Here is a 13,740-nt window from a genome sequence, read left to right on the forward strand (position 1 = left end):
GCCAAGCAAACACGGGTTTTACTGCTGTTTGGACAAAATGTGCCAAAATGTGTGAAAACCTTCAGTCACTTTTTGTCATCGTATTAAAACTTTTTTTGACAGATGAGGAACCTGCAGATAAATCATTAGGTGTACAGATTCAATAATTAGCTTTCATGCATATAGTTGGGGAAGCTTTTAATTACTGGAAGTGAAATGTGTGCAGAAGGATTTACCAACATGATCTCTTTTTGAATTTAAGTGATACATGTATTATAAAAGTTATTCACAGATGTTTCTCTTCTTTTTGACTCACCTTGTAGTAAGAAATACAAACAGCACCCTCTATGAAACAGATTTTAAAGTATAGTATTGGGTCCTGTCTCAAAATTATCCCCTCAGGTGTAGCAACCATTATAACCAAGTAGAAGTGATTAAGACTTGTAGCTTTTGGTGCTATTGCCCAGTTTTGATGCCAGATTTTCTGTGATTTTTCTAAGTTTATTATTTATTTGTTGTCTGTTGGGTCTATGATCAAATGTGTATATGAAGAAAAATGGCTTTATGTACAGTTAAAGTGGCAGGAGGTGAATAATGAAAGATACATTAGCTACAGACCTCCGAACACCAGTTAACACAGCAAGCTAATTATGACGATGTTTGACCCGATCATCTCCTTCTGACTATTTTAAGTTTGTGTGTATTATTGGGATGGCTCTAAAGACAATGTTCTGAGATATTTCTGCCATGTTTGGAGTGCTAAAGGGGATCAATTATGCAAAAGTCACATTTAGCAGGTTTTTATGCTTCCATTTGCGTTTCTACTGCTTCTAAAAACAGCTACACTAAACAACATTTTGGCAATAAGTTCATGTCTTTCTGGTGTCCAGAAAATTAGCTGTTTCAAAAACTTCCCGATTTTTAAGTCACAATCAATGGGCACTCCTTCATTGCCTAGCAACTCCAGCAAAGCCCAGCCCGTCACCTAGCAACCTGAGCGAAACTCCGGGACTTTGGTCAGCTGGTTTCACCTCTGTAGGAACTGTACAATGGCTACTGGAAAAAAACAACAGTTTTGTTGTTGACTAACCATCCAGACACTGTATGTCAATAAAACAGTTTGCTCCACTGGCAAATAATTTGCCAGTTTTATTGATACTAAGGAGTAACTGACTTAAAACAAGCTCCTACATCTTACTGAAAGGTTACTTGTAAGTTTGTTTTGTCTTATTTCAAGTGTACCAAGACATTTGCACTAGAAAGTAGACCAAAAATACTTGGTAATATTTTGTGCTTTTACATTTTGGAAGATAGACTCAGTCATTTAACTCCAGTAAATGCAACGTTTAAGGCTTCAGGAAGCCGAGATACTGGTCTTCCTGTTCTAGTTTGAATTGGTAACAATGTACAAAGGTCTGTTAAGCATATTTTGTCTGCAAGAACCTGACAGGTCTGCACAGATCCTAACCTAAACCCGCTAAAACAATCTTAGGAGGAATTAGAGAAGAAATTGAGAGCCAGGACTTCTTGTCCAACATCAGTGTCTGACCTCACAAATAGGTTTCTGTAAAAAAAAAAAAAAAAAGTCCAAAACCAGAAGAGCAGAAGCTGTTTAGACTGTAAAAAGGGTGCCGACATCAGATTAAACTCAATGGATTAAGAATTAGATGTTACTGAAATTCTTAAATCTGACGGCATCTGGTACTTCTGGCCCAGTTAGTGTATGATAATTCAGCTTTTTGTTTTTTTACAGCATATTCACAAATCTTAAAGCCAAAGCAAACATTAAAGTATGAAGCAATAATTACAACGAGCTTCCTAACAGCAGAAAAGCCAAGAGCAGCAGTAACAGAGCTTTGTGGTGTTTTAGCACATTTAAAAACAGACACGTCCATGTATAGCTTTTAAATCTATATACAGTCTGCATTTACATCCTCAGAGCGTGCCGTTGGTTGACCTCATGGATGGAAAGTGAACATTTGAAGTGGCGGCAGTAGTGTTGGCGGAGTTAGCCCATTTTGGGTAGGAGCTCAAGTTAAACATGGCGACGCCCCACGTGTTCATAGCCAGAGAAACAGAGAGAATCCCCAGGATGTTCATGACGAAGCCGGTTTTCACCTGAAACAGAGGGGAAGCATGAGGACCGCTGCTGGTTTTTTAAAGTGAACGAGTCGGTGTGAGTTCGTTACCATGTCTTTGACCATGAGATGTCCGGATGCAAACGCGATGGAGTTGGGTGGAGTGGAAACAGGAAGCATGAAGGCGTACGAACATCCCACAGTGGCAGGAATCATGAAGTACAGAGGGTTGACAGAGACACGAATGGCCTGCAGAGACAGTCCTGCTCTTCAAAATTTCATTTAGAAAGGATTTAAAGCTATTAAACACTCTAACTTGTAGTTCTTACTGGAAAACTCTTTAATCAGAATTAGCTTGATGAGCCAAGATTGTTCAGAGAAAAGAGGAATTTGACTTTTCTCTCAGCTGATTATTTTAGTTATTGATTAATCTACCAATTATTATACAGTAAGTGTTTTTGTTACCTCCTCTATTTTGGCAATAGATTACTTAGGCAAATAAAAAAAATGTTTTTGGAAAAAAATTATTTATTATGATTATATTATTTTATATATTACTGTTGATTACGCAAAAAAAAAAGAAAAAAAAAAGATAACAACAGACACAGACAGACAAGAAAAAACACAAATAGGCTGATTTTAACATACAAAGTAGCCATGTTGGATTTTGATGAACCTTCAAATTTCAAGTTTCAAATTCTGAGTAAAATTGAATGCAGTTTATCTGTTTCATTCAGCCAATGAAGAAGGGACACTGGATAGAAAGTTTTTTTTCTCTTATTTCTTTGTTTATATATCTCAACACAATAGCCAGAAAAAGCCTGTGTCCAGTTTACTTTTTAAAAATGTCAGTCAAAATGGTGGTATTTCAAAAACTGTGTACTTTCTTATTTAACCTTTATTATAAGCAGGTTAAATAATTTCCTATTTGTTCACAGCATTTTGTATTTACACTGCAAAAACACAAACTCTTGGTGAGTATTTTTGGTCTAGTTTCTAATGCAAATATCTTAGTACACTTGCAATAAGACAAAACCAAAGTATAAAAAAGTTTTCAGCAAAATATAGCAGCTTGTTTTAATTCAATACTTACTTAATAATGATGAAAATGTACTATTTCCATTGGCAGATTATTTAACTTGTAACAAGACATTTTCCTTTGTTATAAGTGAAATAATCTATCAATGAATCTAGTACTTTTTTGCCCAATATTGAGAAATTATTTACTTTAAAACAAACTGGTATATCTCGCTGAATAGTTACTTTACAAGCTTACTAAGCTGTTTTTACAAGAAACTAGACCAAAAGTACTTGGTAAGATTTGGTGTTTTTGCAGTGTACTCAGTTAGAACTGAAATGTGTTAAATGGTGTTTGTCAGGATTAATTTCTTATCAGTTTTACTAATTAAGTCTTTCAATTATATAAATACAAAAAGCTTGAGTTCATATTTTATTTTAATTCAAATTCAAGCAAACCATAATTTAAGCACAAATTCTTCAAACTATCTATCCTGCAGATAAAACTTAAGACTTTTTTTGCGCAAAGACAAAATCATAGGGAGCAATAAAACCTTTTGGTAATCATTACCATAATAGCAGCAGTTAATGTTCAACAGGATAGAAACAAGAGAACATCCACTGGCAGAGTTTAACAAGTCCGCTCAGCCTCTTAATAGGAACAAGAACTGAACCAAAACTTGTTCACTGTCCACAGCTTTAACACGAACATCCAGTTTTTATCCTTTACTGTCGTATTTACCTGCATGTTTACATTGAAGTTAAGCATAAAATAGATTTAGCCCTTTATGTCCTAAATTTAAAATGTCCGGCTGGATATTTTTGCTTATTTTAATTGTACGCAGGTCTTTACATGTTTTGTGAGTAAATATTTATCCCCAACAACTGGAACTTTCAATATGCAGAGAGTTAATTTTGCAATTTACCATCTATTAAAAATGTTTTGTTGCATTAATTTCACTACAGTGCTAACTCATTATTGGCAGGAAAGCGCAAAGTGTGGCAGAATTACGGTACTACAAATATGGCTGGATCGCTGGCGCTACATGAAGAACTTAAAGGTTTAATTGTATAATTTAGCATCTGTAGAGACTTTTTTCACCAGGGAAATCATATATATTCACATGTGTGCTCATAAGAATCAATTTTTATTTTATAACTCTAGTTGTTAGACTCACCAGCTCAGCAATGACAGGTAGAAATATAATAATAGTTGCTGTGTTGCTGGCAAACTCAGTGAAACAAGCCAGGAAAGCAGTGATTAACATCACAGCTACAGCTGGGGGAACTTCAGCCAAGGGCTGGAGGTGGCCTCCGATCCAGGACGCAAGGCCGGACTCCTGCCGCAAGGCAAAATATCTGGGTTAAGGGTCAAAGGTCAAAGAAAAACATAATAAACTACATTTAAGAAAGGAGCAAATAAAAAGCAAAACCAGCAGAGAAAGTAAGGAGCACGTCAGAGTTGTAAAGTAAAAAAGTAAAAGTACTCAAGAAGATTTTGCAGGTATTTGTACTTTACTTGTGTATTTATCTTTCTGACAACTTTTTACTTTTATTCCCCACATTTTAAGAGAAATACCTCCGGTTTTGTCTCCTTACATTTTCACATATGGCTCGTTACTTCCAAAATGAAAAAATAATGACAGCGGAAAACAATTCACCATTCGCACCGATATTGAGTTATAGTGTTGGTAATAATGCTGATCAACAGCCAAAACATTGTCTGGGGTTTTTCAACTGTTTTAGGGTCATTTTGATGAGCTGAATCCAAAAATAACATTGGTTTTACTCAATCAGGTCAACTTTCTGAACCAAGCATGCAACATGAGCATCAAATGGATGGAGAATTTTGCACAATGAAGATGTAATGTTCAATTTACATGTATTTACCCTTATAAATGTTTCTTAGTCAAGTTACAGAAATCCGAGTTTGTAACATTTAATTAATACAGTGTTATAAAACATTTTTTTTCTCCTAAAACCTTTTTTGGGTGAGAAATATTAACAGAAATGAACTGAATATATCACAAAAATGTCATCAATTTAGTCAGAAGATCGGATTTCTCCAAATCAAATTAGAATAAAATCCTGCCCTGATAGAGAAAAATGGATGTCATTTTTGGATTCAGCTGTGCAAAAACAGTCCTAATTCAGATGAAAAACATAAACAACATCTGATTGGAGAAAAACAAACTAAACTTTACAATCGAGCAACATTTTTATTGAAGCTGACTACCGTGAAATAAAAAGACTAACATCCAACTAAAATACAAATAGTTAAAAATTAACGAGAAGCACACACGTTGTAACAGAGACAGAGAGAGATAAATGTCAATGTCAATTAGAGTTCAATGTCTTAGAAAAATAGCAGAAATTAAGTAAATATATTTTACAATGATTTTCCTTTGGCCCAATTTTGCAAATTGTTCAAAATCATAGGGTTTGTTCTTCAAAATATGAAGAAAGTCATTAAGAAATTCTAATAATGCAGAATCTAATACTAAAAATAAACCCTCCTATTATTTTTAAATTTAGCAAAACAAAACCATTTCAAAAAATATTATTCTGCTTTGAAGTAAAATATGAGAACATATATACATATTTGGTTTAAGGTGTATGGTTACATAGGGCGTCTGGTTTTAATTGTCAGAGAAAAAGATGTTCCTGTTTTGCTACATGAGTTTTATGAAGTAATTTGTTGCACCGATCCTAAAATAATTTTTCGAGTTTTTATTTTCTGAGACGTTATTGTCAAATTTTTCCAGGAATTGCTTTTAAGCTGCAGCAAACTATTGACTGTTTCATGTTAGGAGAGAACATAAAGGCTTTGACTGCAATCAGTTTATGACTTTAAGGTACGAAGCTCATTTGAGAAAAGAAACTCGTTACCTCACAAGCTTTGGCCATTGCAAAGCCGCCTCCAAGCAAGAGGATAATGTTCCAGGGAACAGAGTCCTGGGCCTTTTTCCATGAAAGCAGAGGGACATATGGAGTGTTTACAGCTGAAAAAAAAATGTAGAAGAAAAGGAATTAGACATTATTTTTATGTACTTTGCAAGAGTTTACATGGTAGAAATCTTTAAAGTTCTGTAGATTAGTAGATTTAATTGTCTTTCTTTCAAATATTTGACCCAAATCAGTCCAAAGAGCCCCATGCTTTGCTTTTTTAGCGAGTGTCCGTGGGTTTATTTGACCAGCTGAACATAACAAACACAATCTCATGCACATGTGCCTCAGACACCAAACATCCACAAAGCAGTGCATTCTCAGAAACACCTTTGTGTTTCCATCTTTTTAGAGGAGATGATTAATTACATTCCGGATACTTATCAGGACCACAACCATAAATAATATTCACCAAAGCTACGACTTAAAAAGAAGCCTTCAAAAGCAGTTCTTGGACAAAATAATACCTGTTTGCTTAAATATTATCGATCAAGTCAAAGCAGTTTTTATCTACAAATGGGCAAATTTCTTCGATCAGTCCCTCCAGCTTTTTAACGCCAAATCTACATATCCCTGCACGTTTTCGCGCTAATGGATAATTGTGAGATTTTTGCAAATTTTCTGCAATTGCAAAAAATATTGTATTACAGTGACTACTGACCCCTACTCACACTCATGCTTTCAAATGGTTGCAATTATACAGCCATACATCTTTGAACAGCATTAGTAGAGAATCCAGCACAACCAAAAAGAATGCAGCAAGTGGTTTCTGAATGGTAAGTCAAAAAACAAAACATTTTATATAGCAGTAAAACCAGCTGGAAAAAAAAACATGCTGGAGCTCAACTGGGGTTGCTAGGTAACGGGGCTCTCCCCTTCAATTGTGACTAAACAGTCGAGAGGTTTTTGGAACTGCTCGTTTTCTAGACACCAAAGATCATGAACCTATTGCCAAAAAAATTGCTAGGTGAATTTTTAAGTACTTGTGCTGCTTTTAAAGTTGAGATTCAAATGTAAGCACAAAACCATGCAAAATGTGATTTTTACATAACATTTCAATAAAATAAATCTTTTAGTATTCACTCAAGTTATCTTTGTCTGTTGTTTAAATTTGTTTGATGATCTAAAACATTTAAGTGTGATATAAATCAACAATATTGACAATAAATCAGTATTTTTTTCACAGCACTATATGTTTCTCCTCAGTGGAAAATGCTAATTATGTCGCACACATAAACAGAAAACACAAAGTGCAACAGCAGCGCTTTAAAAGCTTACCCTAATCACAGAGACAGAGAACATACAGTCTCGCTTCCAGACGGGAACTTTACTAAGACTCTCTAATCTACATTATTAACATTCCTCAATCTGCTCTGCGTATTTTGCAACAGCTTCTGTAGGGAAGAATGCTTGAATCTAAACCAAATATCCAGTCATAAATATTAACTTTTGACATGTGACCAACCTTTTGGGTCAAACCACCAACTCAAAGAGGGTTTTTGTGATGGGAAGAAGAATAAAATGGACACAATGATGATACCAGTGACAGCATCTGAGACATACCTGCAGAAAACGCAAGAAACAAAAATAAAAAGGAGTAAAAGTAATTAGTATACTTTTCTAAAGAATGATCCCTGTTCTAAAATTTTAAAAATGATGGGGAAGGTATCGGTTTCTTACCCTTTTTTGAAAAACACAGACCAGCCTGTAACAAATTTGGGATCTCTTGTGAACAGAAGAACAGCGAATAAAATAAAAAAGAAAGAGATGGCCCCTTCCGCAAAGCTAAAATGAAAAGTGAGTAAAAGGTACAGTAACATAAATAGTACATATTTGTATGAAATTAAAAGAAAATACAAGAGTCCTCACTTCATGGGTCCCAGTTTTCTGTAATCTTCTTTAATTAGAGCTTTGGCTCTGGCTTCTGCCTGGGCTCTGTGGTCTTGTTTCGTGAAACATAACCTGGATTTTTTTTAAATAAGTGTGACACTAGGCAGTTATGTTTCACTAAAGCAAAATCACACAATACTCCAACCAAATATAATTTTACATTACCTTGTATTCAGTCCGCCGTAGAGAAAAGAGATCCAAATCCATCCCAAAAACAGAAAGAGAAGCATAAGGGGGAAGGCGAAGGCAAACCAAGAGCCAAAGTTGATAAGGTCACAGTCTGGGAAGTAGCTGCAAAGAGCAAGAAACTCACTGGTAAATGGAGTCATTTCTAATAAGAAAATCTTTTTTAAAACATGAATTTACCTTTTGAGCTGTCCAATCAGGATGAGGTTTGGTGCTGTGCCTGTCAGCGTTGCTGTACCTCCAATACTGGCAGCGTAGGGAATACAGATCAAGAATCCTTTCCACACTTTCAGCTGATACTGTGACTCTGACTGGATCTCCTCAGCCGTCCTCATGTCTACAGGCTCCACAGCTTCCATCCTTATTGAAGTTTAAAGACAGGAATCAATATTTTACAGAAAAACTACACTGCTACTGACTTGTATTGTTATTAAGTTCCTTTATAAAATGAAGATATCAAAACAAATTTATCACTTTTTTAACGTAAAATGTAAGTTAGCTCGGAGACAAGCTTACCGTCTGCAGACTAACCGTCTCCAAGCTAATTTGGAGACAAGTTAGCAAACGGTTTCTTGTTGTTGTTTTCTGTTTAGCTAAGCTAACCATTACTCTCAGTTCTTATTCTACGCCAAGTTAAGACAAGCTAATTCTATTTTTGCTAAGCTTATAAAAGCTGTCTATTTTCACCATTACTGAGATCATTAGCTGTTCTCACGTTTAAGCTAAGTTTAGCTATGCTAAGCTAAGTGTCTTCTTGTTACGACTTTATTTCTAGATAAACTAATTGCATTTTTCTTTTAACATTTAACACCCAGTTCAAGAAAAACTAGACTAAGATACCTGACTTCTGTTCTCAAACCAGATAAGCTAAGATAACTGTCCTCCTTGGTTTTTATTTGAAGCTAAGAAAATATATGATAAGCAAACAGTTTTTTGTCATTTATTATTTTATCTAAACCTACTTGCCCATTACAGTTGTGGAGTGGCTGGTTCCTATCTTCAACTGTGTTTACTATCATAAAATGGTCTATAAACCCTTTATCTACAAAGTTTGGACTATTTTAAGAAAAGTTTCACTATTTGCCTTACTGATCTCAATTTTATGTCAAGTTAAGACAACATAAACTGAGCAAACAGCCTCTTAATCTGAGTTTTATGATCAGCTAAATTGCGTTAAGACAGTTGAGCTTGGCAAAAATTTTTATCTGTTTTCAATTATTTTTGTTCTAATTTTAATTTATTTCAATTTATTTTTATTCCTTAAATTATAACAAGCTGAGCAAACTGATTTTCTAATTTTTGTTTTCAAGCTTGGTTCAGAATAACTAACAAACATTGATTATTTTTCCACTGTTCTATTCGGTAAAATTAAAATAAGATACAGGTTTTCCTCTTTTTCAGTCTTGGTCCTATGTTAAGAACAGCTCATCTAAACCATTATTTCAAATAAAATTGCTTTCTCTCAATTTTTATCTAAATCTAAGCTTGTTTGGGCTAAGGCTAAGTTAGAATAGGCTAGGCTAAGCTAAGCTAATTGTTTTCTGGCTGCAGTTTATTGATGTATTCTATTTTTCTCAGAAGTAAACGAGTTTCGACATGGAAAGATCTCTAATAATCCAACTGTCCTGGTTTCAAATTGAAAAAGAAAAGGGATTTACCTTTTGATTTAAGGATAAAAGCACAGTTTGTTGCTTCAGTCTAAAAACTGGAGCTTAAGTTAGAAACTCTAACTTAAGCTCCAGGTGATATTTCGTAACTTAAAATCTGACTTATAAGATGAAATGTGAAACACCAAATGAGCTACAACTAGAATACGTTGAAGATTCCCTGAATTCCATCTAAATTCAGGAATTCCTCTAAGAAATCACTACCAAAGTGAGCTCTCTCTGCTCTTTTACCCATCCATTGACAGCATATGTTTTTCAGAAGGCTCTGATGGCAGCGAATGGAGCTTCAGTGAAGTTTGACCTGCAAGAAATTAAATTGAGACACAGTTTTTGTTAAGCAGAATCCAAAAGAATTAACATAAGTTAAATTATTAGCTCCTTTAGGCGTCTGCACCTTAAATGAATTTTTTATTTATTTTTTTCCCCTCTTTTGTGGGCTCTAGTGTCCCTTATATGACAGTAGGCTGACAGGAAAGGGGGGAAGACATGCGGCAAATGTCGCTGGGTCCGGGAATCGAACCTGCGAAGGCCTCCAAATGTGGGTCGCGCCATCCCCTACGCCACCACAACACGCCCGCCTTAAATTAATTTAACATGACTGTCACATGGCATAAGAACAATAATCAATTGCTATTTAATAATTGACCAACCCTGCATCCCAGGATTCAGTATATTTTAAACTGCACAAAGTTCATACATTAGATTACATATTATAAACAGCAAAAGTTACACAGGACGATGTACATTATATCTGCATTTTTGAATTATAGTAAATGAACAATTCTTGAATTAAATACTTGGTAAACATGATTCGTCCATCAGCTCTTGGTTTTGATATTTTCCACCAACTTCTCTGGGAAATATTTACCCCTCAACAAATAAATGTGCAACTATATTTGCAAACTAGTCACTGATTATGTCAGTCAGTGTGTAGTGTCAGATAGTTAGAGTTAAGTGGCTTATTCTGAGCTTTTTCTAAGAGATAATGCGATGGATTGCATCAGAGGAAAGTCTGAAATGGTCAGTAAAGCAGAAAAAATTTTTATCTCTCTGATGTAATCAAAAGAAATATTTTGTTTAGGTTGTTTTGATGGAAGCCTTCTTGATTTCCTGTCAAAAACACGGTGCCAACATTACACTGTACCATTTATTGCAGCACTGTCACGATCCTCTGGGGATTTGCACTTTTGCTTCAGGGTCTCCAGGTCCCCAAACAGGCTCTCCAGGATGGCGTTTGCAATGGGAAGCATCATGGCTGTTGTGGCGGTGTTGCTGAGCCACATGGAAAGGAAGGATGAGGTCATCATCATTCCCAAGATGAGCCTGAGGAGTTAATAAACAAAGATACAATGAATCCGCTTTAATCCTTGAAAGGATCTTCTTGACAGTTTTAAAGGTGACTTATTATGCTTTCTTGAACAGATTGGGATAGATTTATTAGCTACACAAAACATGCTCGTTACATTTTTTTCATTCTTAGATAATAAGATTTTAATCTATTTTGATCTCCTTTCAGAATGAGCTGCTTTTGGACTACTGTCACTTTAAATCCAAATAAGCTGTTGCTGGCTACGCCCCTCTTTCTCAACATTTAAACTCGTGAAAATGGCTGCAAACAGATGCACAATTATACAACCGTACATCTTTGAAATGCAGTTGTGGAGCCTTCTGCACCACCAATAAGAATGCCATAAGTGATTTTTAAATGGTAAACCAACAAAAAAAATATGTCTTTACCAGCAGCCATTATGCAGCGTTAAAACACTTTAAACTGACCAAATGTGCTGGAGCTCTGCTGGAGTTGCTAGGTAACAGGCTGGGCTTTGGTGGGGTTGCTAGGGAACGGCGGAGCGCCTGCTGATTTGTGACATCCAGAAGGTTTTGGAAGCGGCTCATTTATCTGAGTGTTTTTAAGCACTTGGAATGTTTTTAGAAGCAGTAGAAACCCAAATGGATTTACAAAAATGCAGCAAAACGTGAATTTAGATTGTAGGTCGTCTTTAAATCTAATTCTTCTCCACTTTTTACCTCGAATTTGATTTGGTTTGGGTAGAAGTAGATCAGGATGAGTGCGTATGATTTGTTTCACAAACATTAGAATAACAAATTCTCAATCAAAACTTTCCCTCTCACCAGGCCGGCTTCACGCCAACAATACTAAGGACCTTCAGTGCTATCCTACGATGCAGGCCCCACTCCTCAATCGACGATGCCAACACAAGACCGCTGAGGAAGAGGAAGTTGGTCTCGATGAAGTACTCGGGGCAGACTTTTTTGGCTGGGAGAATCCCCAGCGTCGGGAAGAGGCAGACTGGAAGCATCGCTGTGACTGCCAAAGGCAAGGCCTCTGTGCACCAAAACGTGGCCATCAGTATCACAACATAAAGGCATTTTCCCTCCTGAAAGAGGAGCAACACACACCTTAAGGTCAAAACAACACACAGTCAAATAATCTGTGTTTTTTCTTCCATTTTGTTTGTTTTTGAGTCTAAAAGATAAGAAGCAGGATCAAATTATGAAAAACTTTAGACACCAAAATGTGCTTTATTTAGTTTCAAGCTGTGGGTAATTTCTTTTTAAATAAGTAAATAACTGGTTTAATGGAAACAAACGTATAGTGCACCATAAGCATGTTCAAAAACAGAGAAAAAAACTGAGTTAATTTGTTACACGTGATCAAATTAAGTTGGTCAAACTTAATTTATTTACGTTTGTTTAACATGAAAACTTAATAAACATCATATATTTCATTAGATCAGCTTAATTTGATCACTTGTAACAAATTTAATTTATTTTAAGTTTGATCAGCTGTTTTCTTGCATCCAAACCTTTCAATCTGAGACAGACTGTTTTCATTTTTATGCAATTTAATGTCCTGTATCAAAAATTACGCTGATCAAGATATTTCTATTACATTAACAAAATCGACATAAGAATGAGTCAGTTTTCAGTTTTAATCAGATGAAATCTTTTGCTTAATGCTCAACAAATGACTCGGTATTATCGAGCTTATTGAATAAAATAAGACACAAGCATGTGATCGGTACTTACCTTTTCTGGCAGAGTAAAAAGTAAAGGCAGGAACACGAGTGGCGCGAGGCAGAGAAGCAGCTGCTTGTGGACGCACCACAGCTTCTTGGACACCACAGATATTTTCATTCCCTCAGTGGGTTTTCTGCTCTGTTTAGGGAAATAAAGTGGCTGGGAAAAGCCTGAGAGGGATCACTTTGAAGCCCCTGGCTGGACGCAGGAGAAGATTAACCACACGCTCTGCTACAGGTTAACTCCTCCTGTGGTGGTGTTTCACAGGACAGTCCGTTTTCTGTCAGGTTTCCAAATGACCGGCCTCTCCCACAAATCTGCAAGTTCATGCACTGAAAAGCTTCAGCAGGAAATGCCTGAGAAATCTAAGTGTCGTAAATGACCTAGTAAATAAAGACTGTAATACAGGGTAGTGAGAATGCGCTGTCGAATAGGATCATATAACTTTTATGGAGAAAAATGCGAAGGTCTAGCTGTTAGAAAACAAAAAACAATTAAGAAAAGGAAAGAAAGTGAAAGTAATAGCTCATGTTTTCTTTGTTTTATCTAGATGATTCAGACTTTTAAGCCACTGGACGTCACAGTTGAGCATCAGCAACTCAGACCTGATGATGAAATTTGATTTAAACTACTTAAAGTGATTTCCAGGCTCCATTTTCAAGTAATTTTGTTAACTTCAGTTGTTAATAAAATGTTTCATTTATATATATATATGTATGTATATGTTGACCCTTTAACATTTTTTACCACCACTGCACTGAGAAGTGGCTCATATAATGAGGTCTGCAGTTCCGTCAGGTGTTTGCTAATTGATGCTGGCTAGTCTGAAGGAGCTGAATGGGGGGTGGCTGCTCTGACAGGCGGAAACTTGGAAACTTTAAAGCTTTTCTCATTGTTTTCTCATTGTTTTTTTTTCCTCATATATGCTACTTTTC

General features: G+C 35.7%; 1 protein-coding gene across 2 annotated transcripts; it reads right to left on the minus strand.

Moving 5' to 3' along the window:
- Positions 1-1,553: 1,553 nt before the first annotated feature.
- Positions 1,554-13,346, minus strand: slc13a3 (solute carrier family 13 member 3). Of its 2 annotated transcripts, none has more exons than XM_044129398.1 (13): positions 12,815-13,346; positions 11,897-12,162; positions 10,908-11,086; positions 9,995-10,064; positions 8,277-8,456; positions 8,076-8,201; positions 7,890-7,982; positions 7,701-7,805; positions 7,486-7,583; positions 5,964-6,076; positions 4,253-4,414; positions 2,169-2,306; positions 1,554-2,097 (listed from the first exon to the last, which is right to left on the minus strand). In XM_044129398.1, exons 1-13 carry the CDS (start codon positions 12,920-12,922, stop codon positions 1,915-1,917), a joined length of 1,821 nt encoding a protein of 606 aa, XP_043985333.1. In that variant the 5' UTR covers positions 12,923-13,346; the 3' UTR covers positions 1,554-1,914. The 2 variants fall into 2 exon arrangements, with proteins under 2 accessions (XP_043985333.1, XP_043985343.1); XM_044129408.1 differs by having other exon boundaries at positions 11,897-12,110; positions 12,815-12,879.
- Positions 13,347-13,740: the final 394 nt, after the last annotated feature.

This window comes from Gambusia affinis, linkage group LG01, assembly GCF_019740435.1.
Source record: "Gambusia affinis linkage group LG01, SWU_Gaff_1.0, whole genome shotgun sequence".
NCBI classification, from domain to species: domain Eukaryota; kingdom Metazoa; phylum Chordata; class Actinopteri; order Cyprinodontiformes; family Poeciliidae; genus Gambusia; species Gambusia affinis.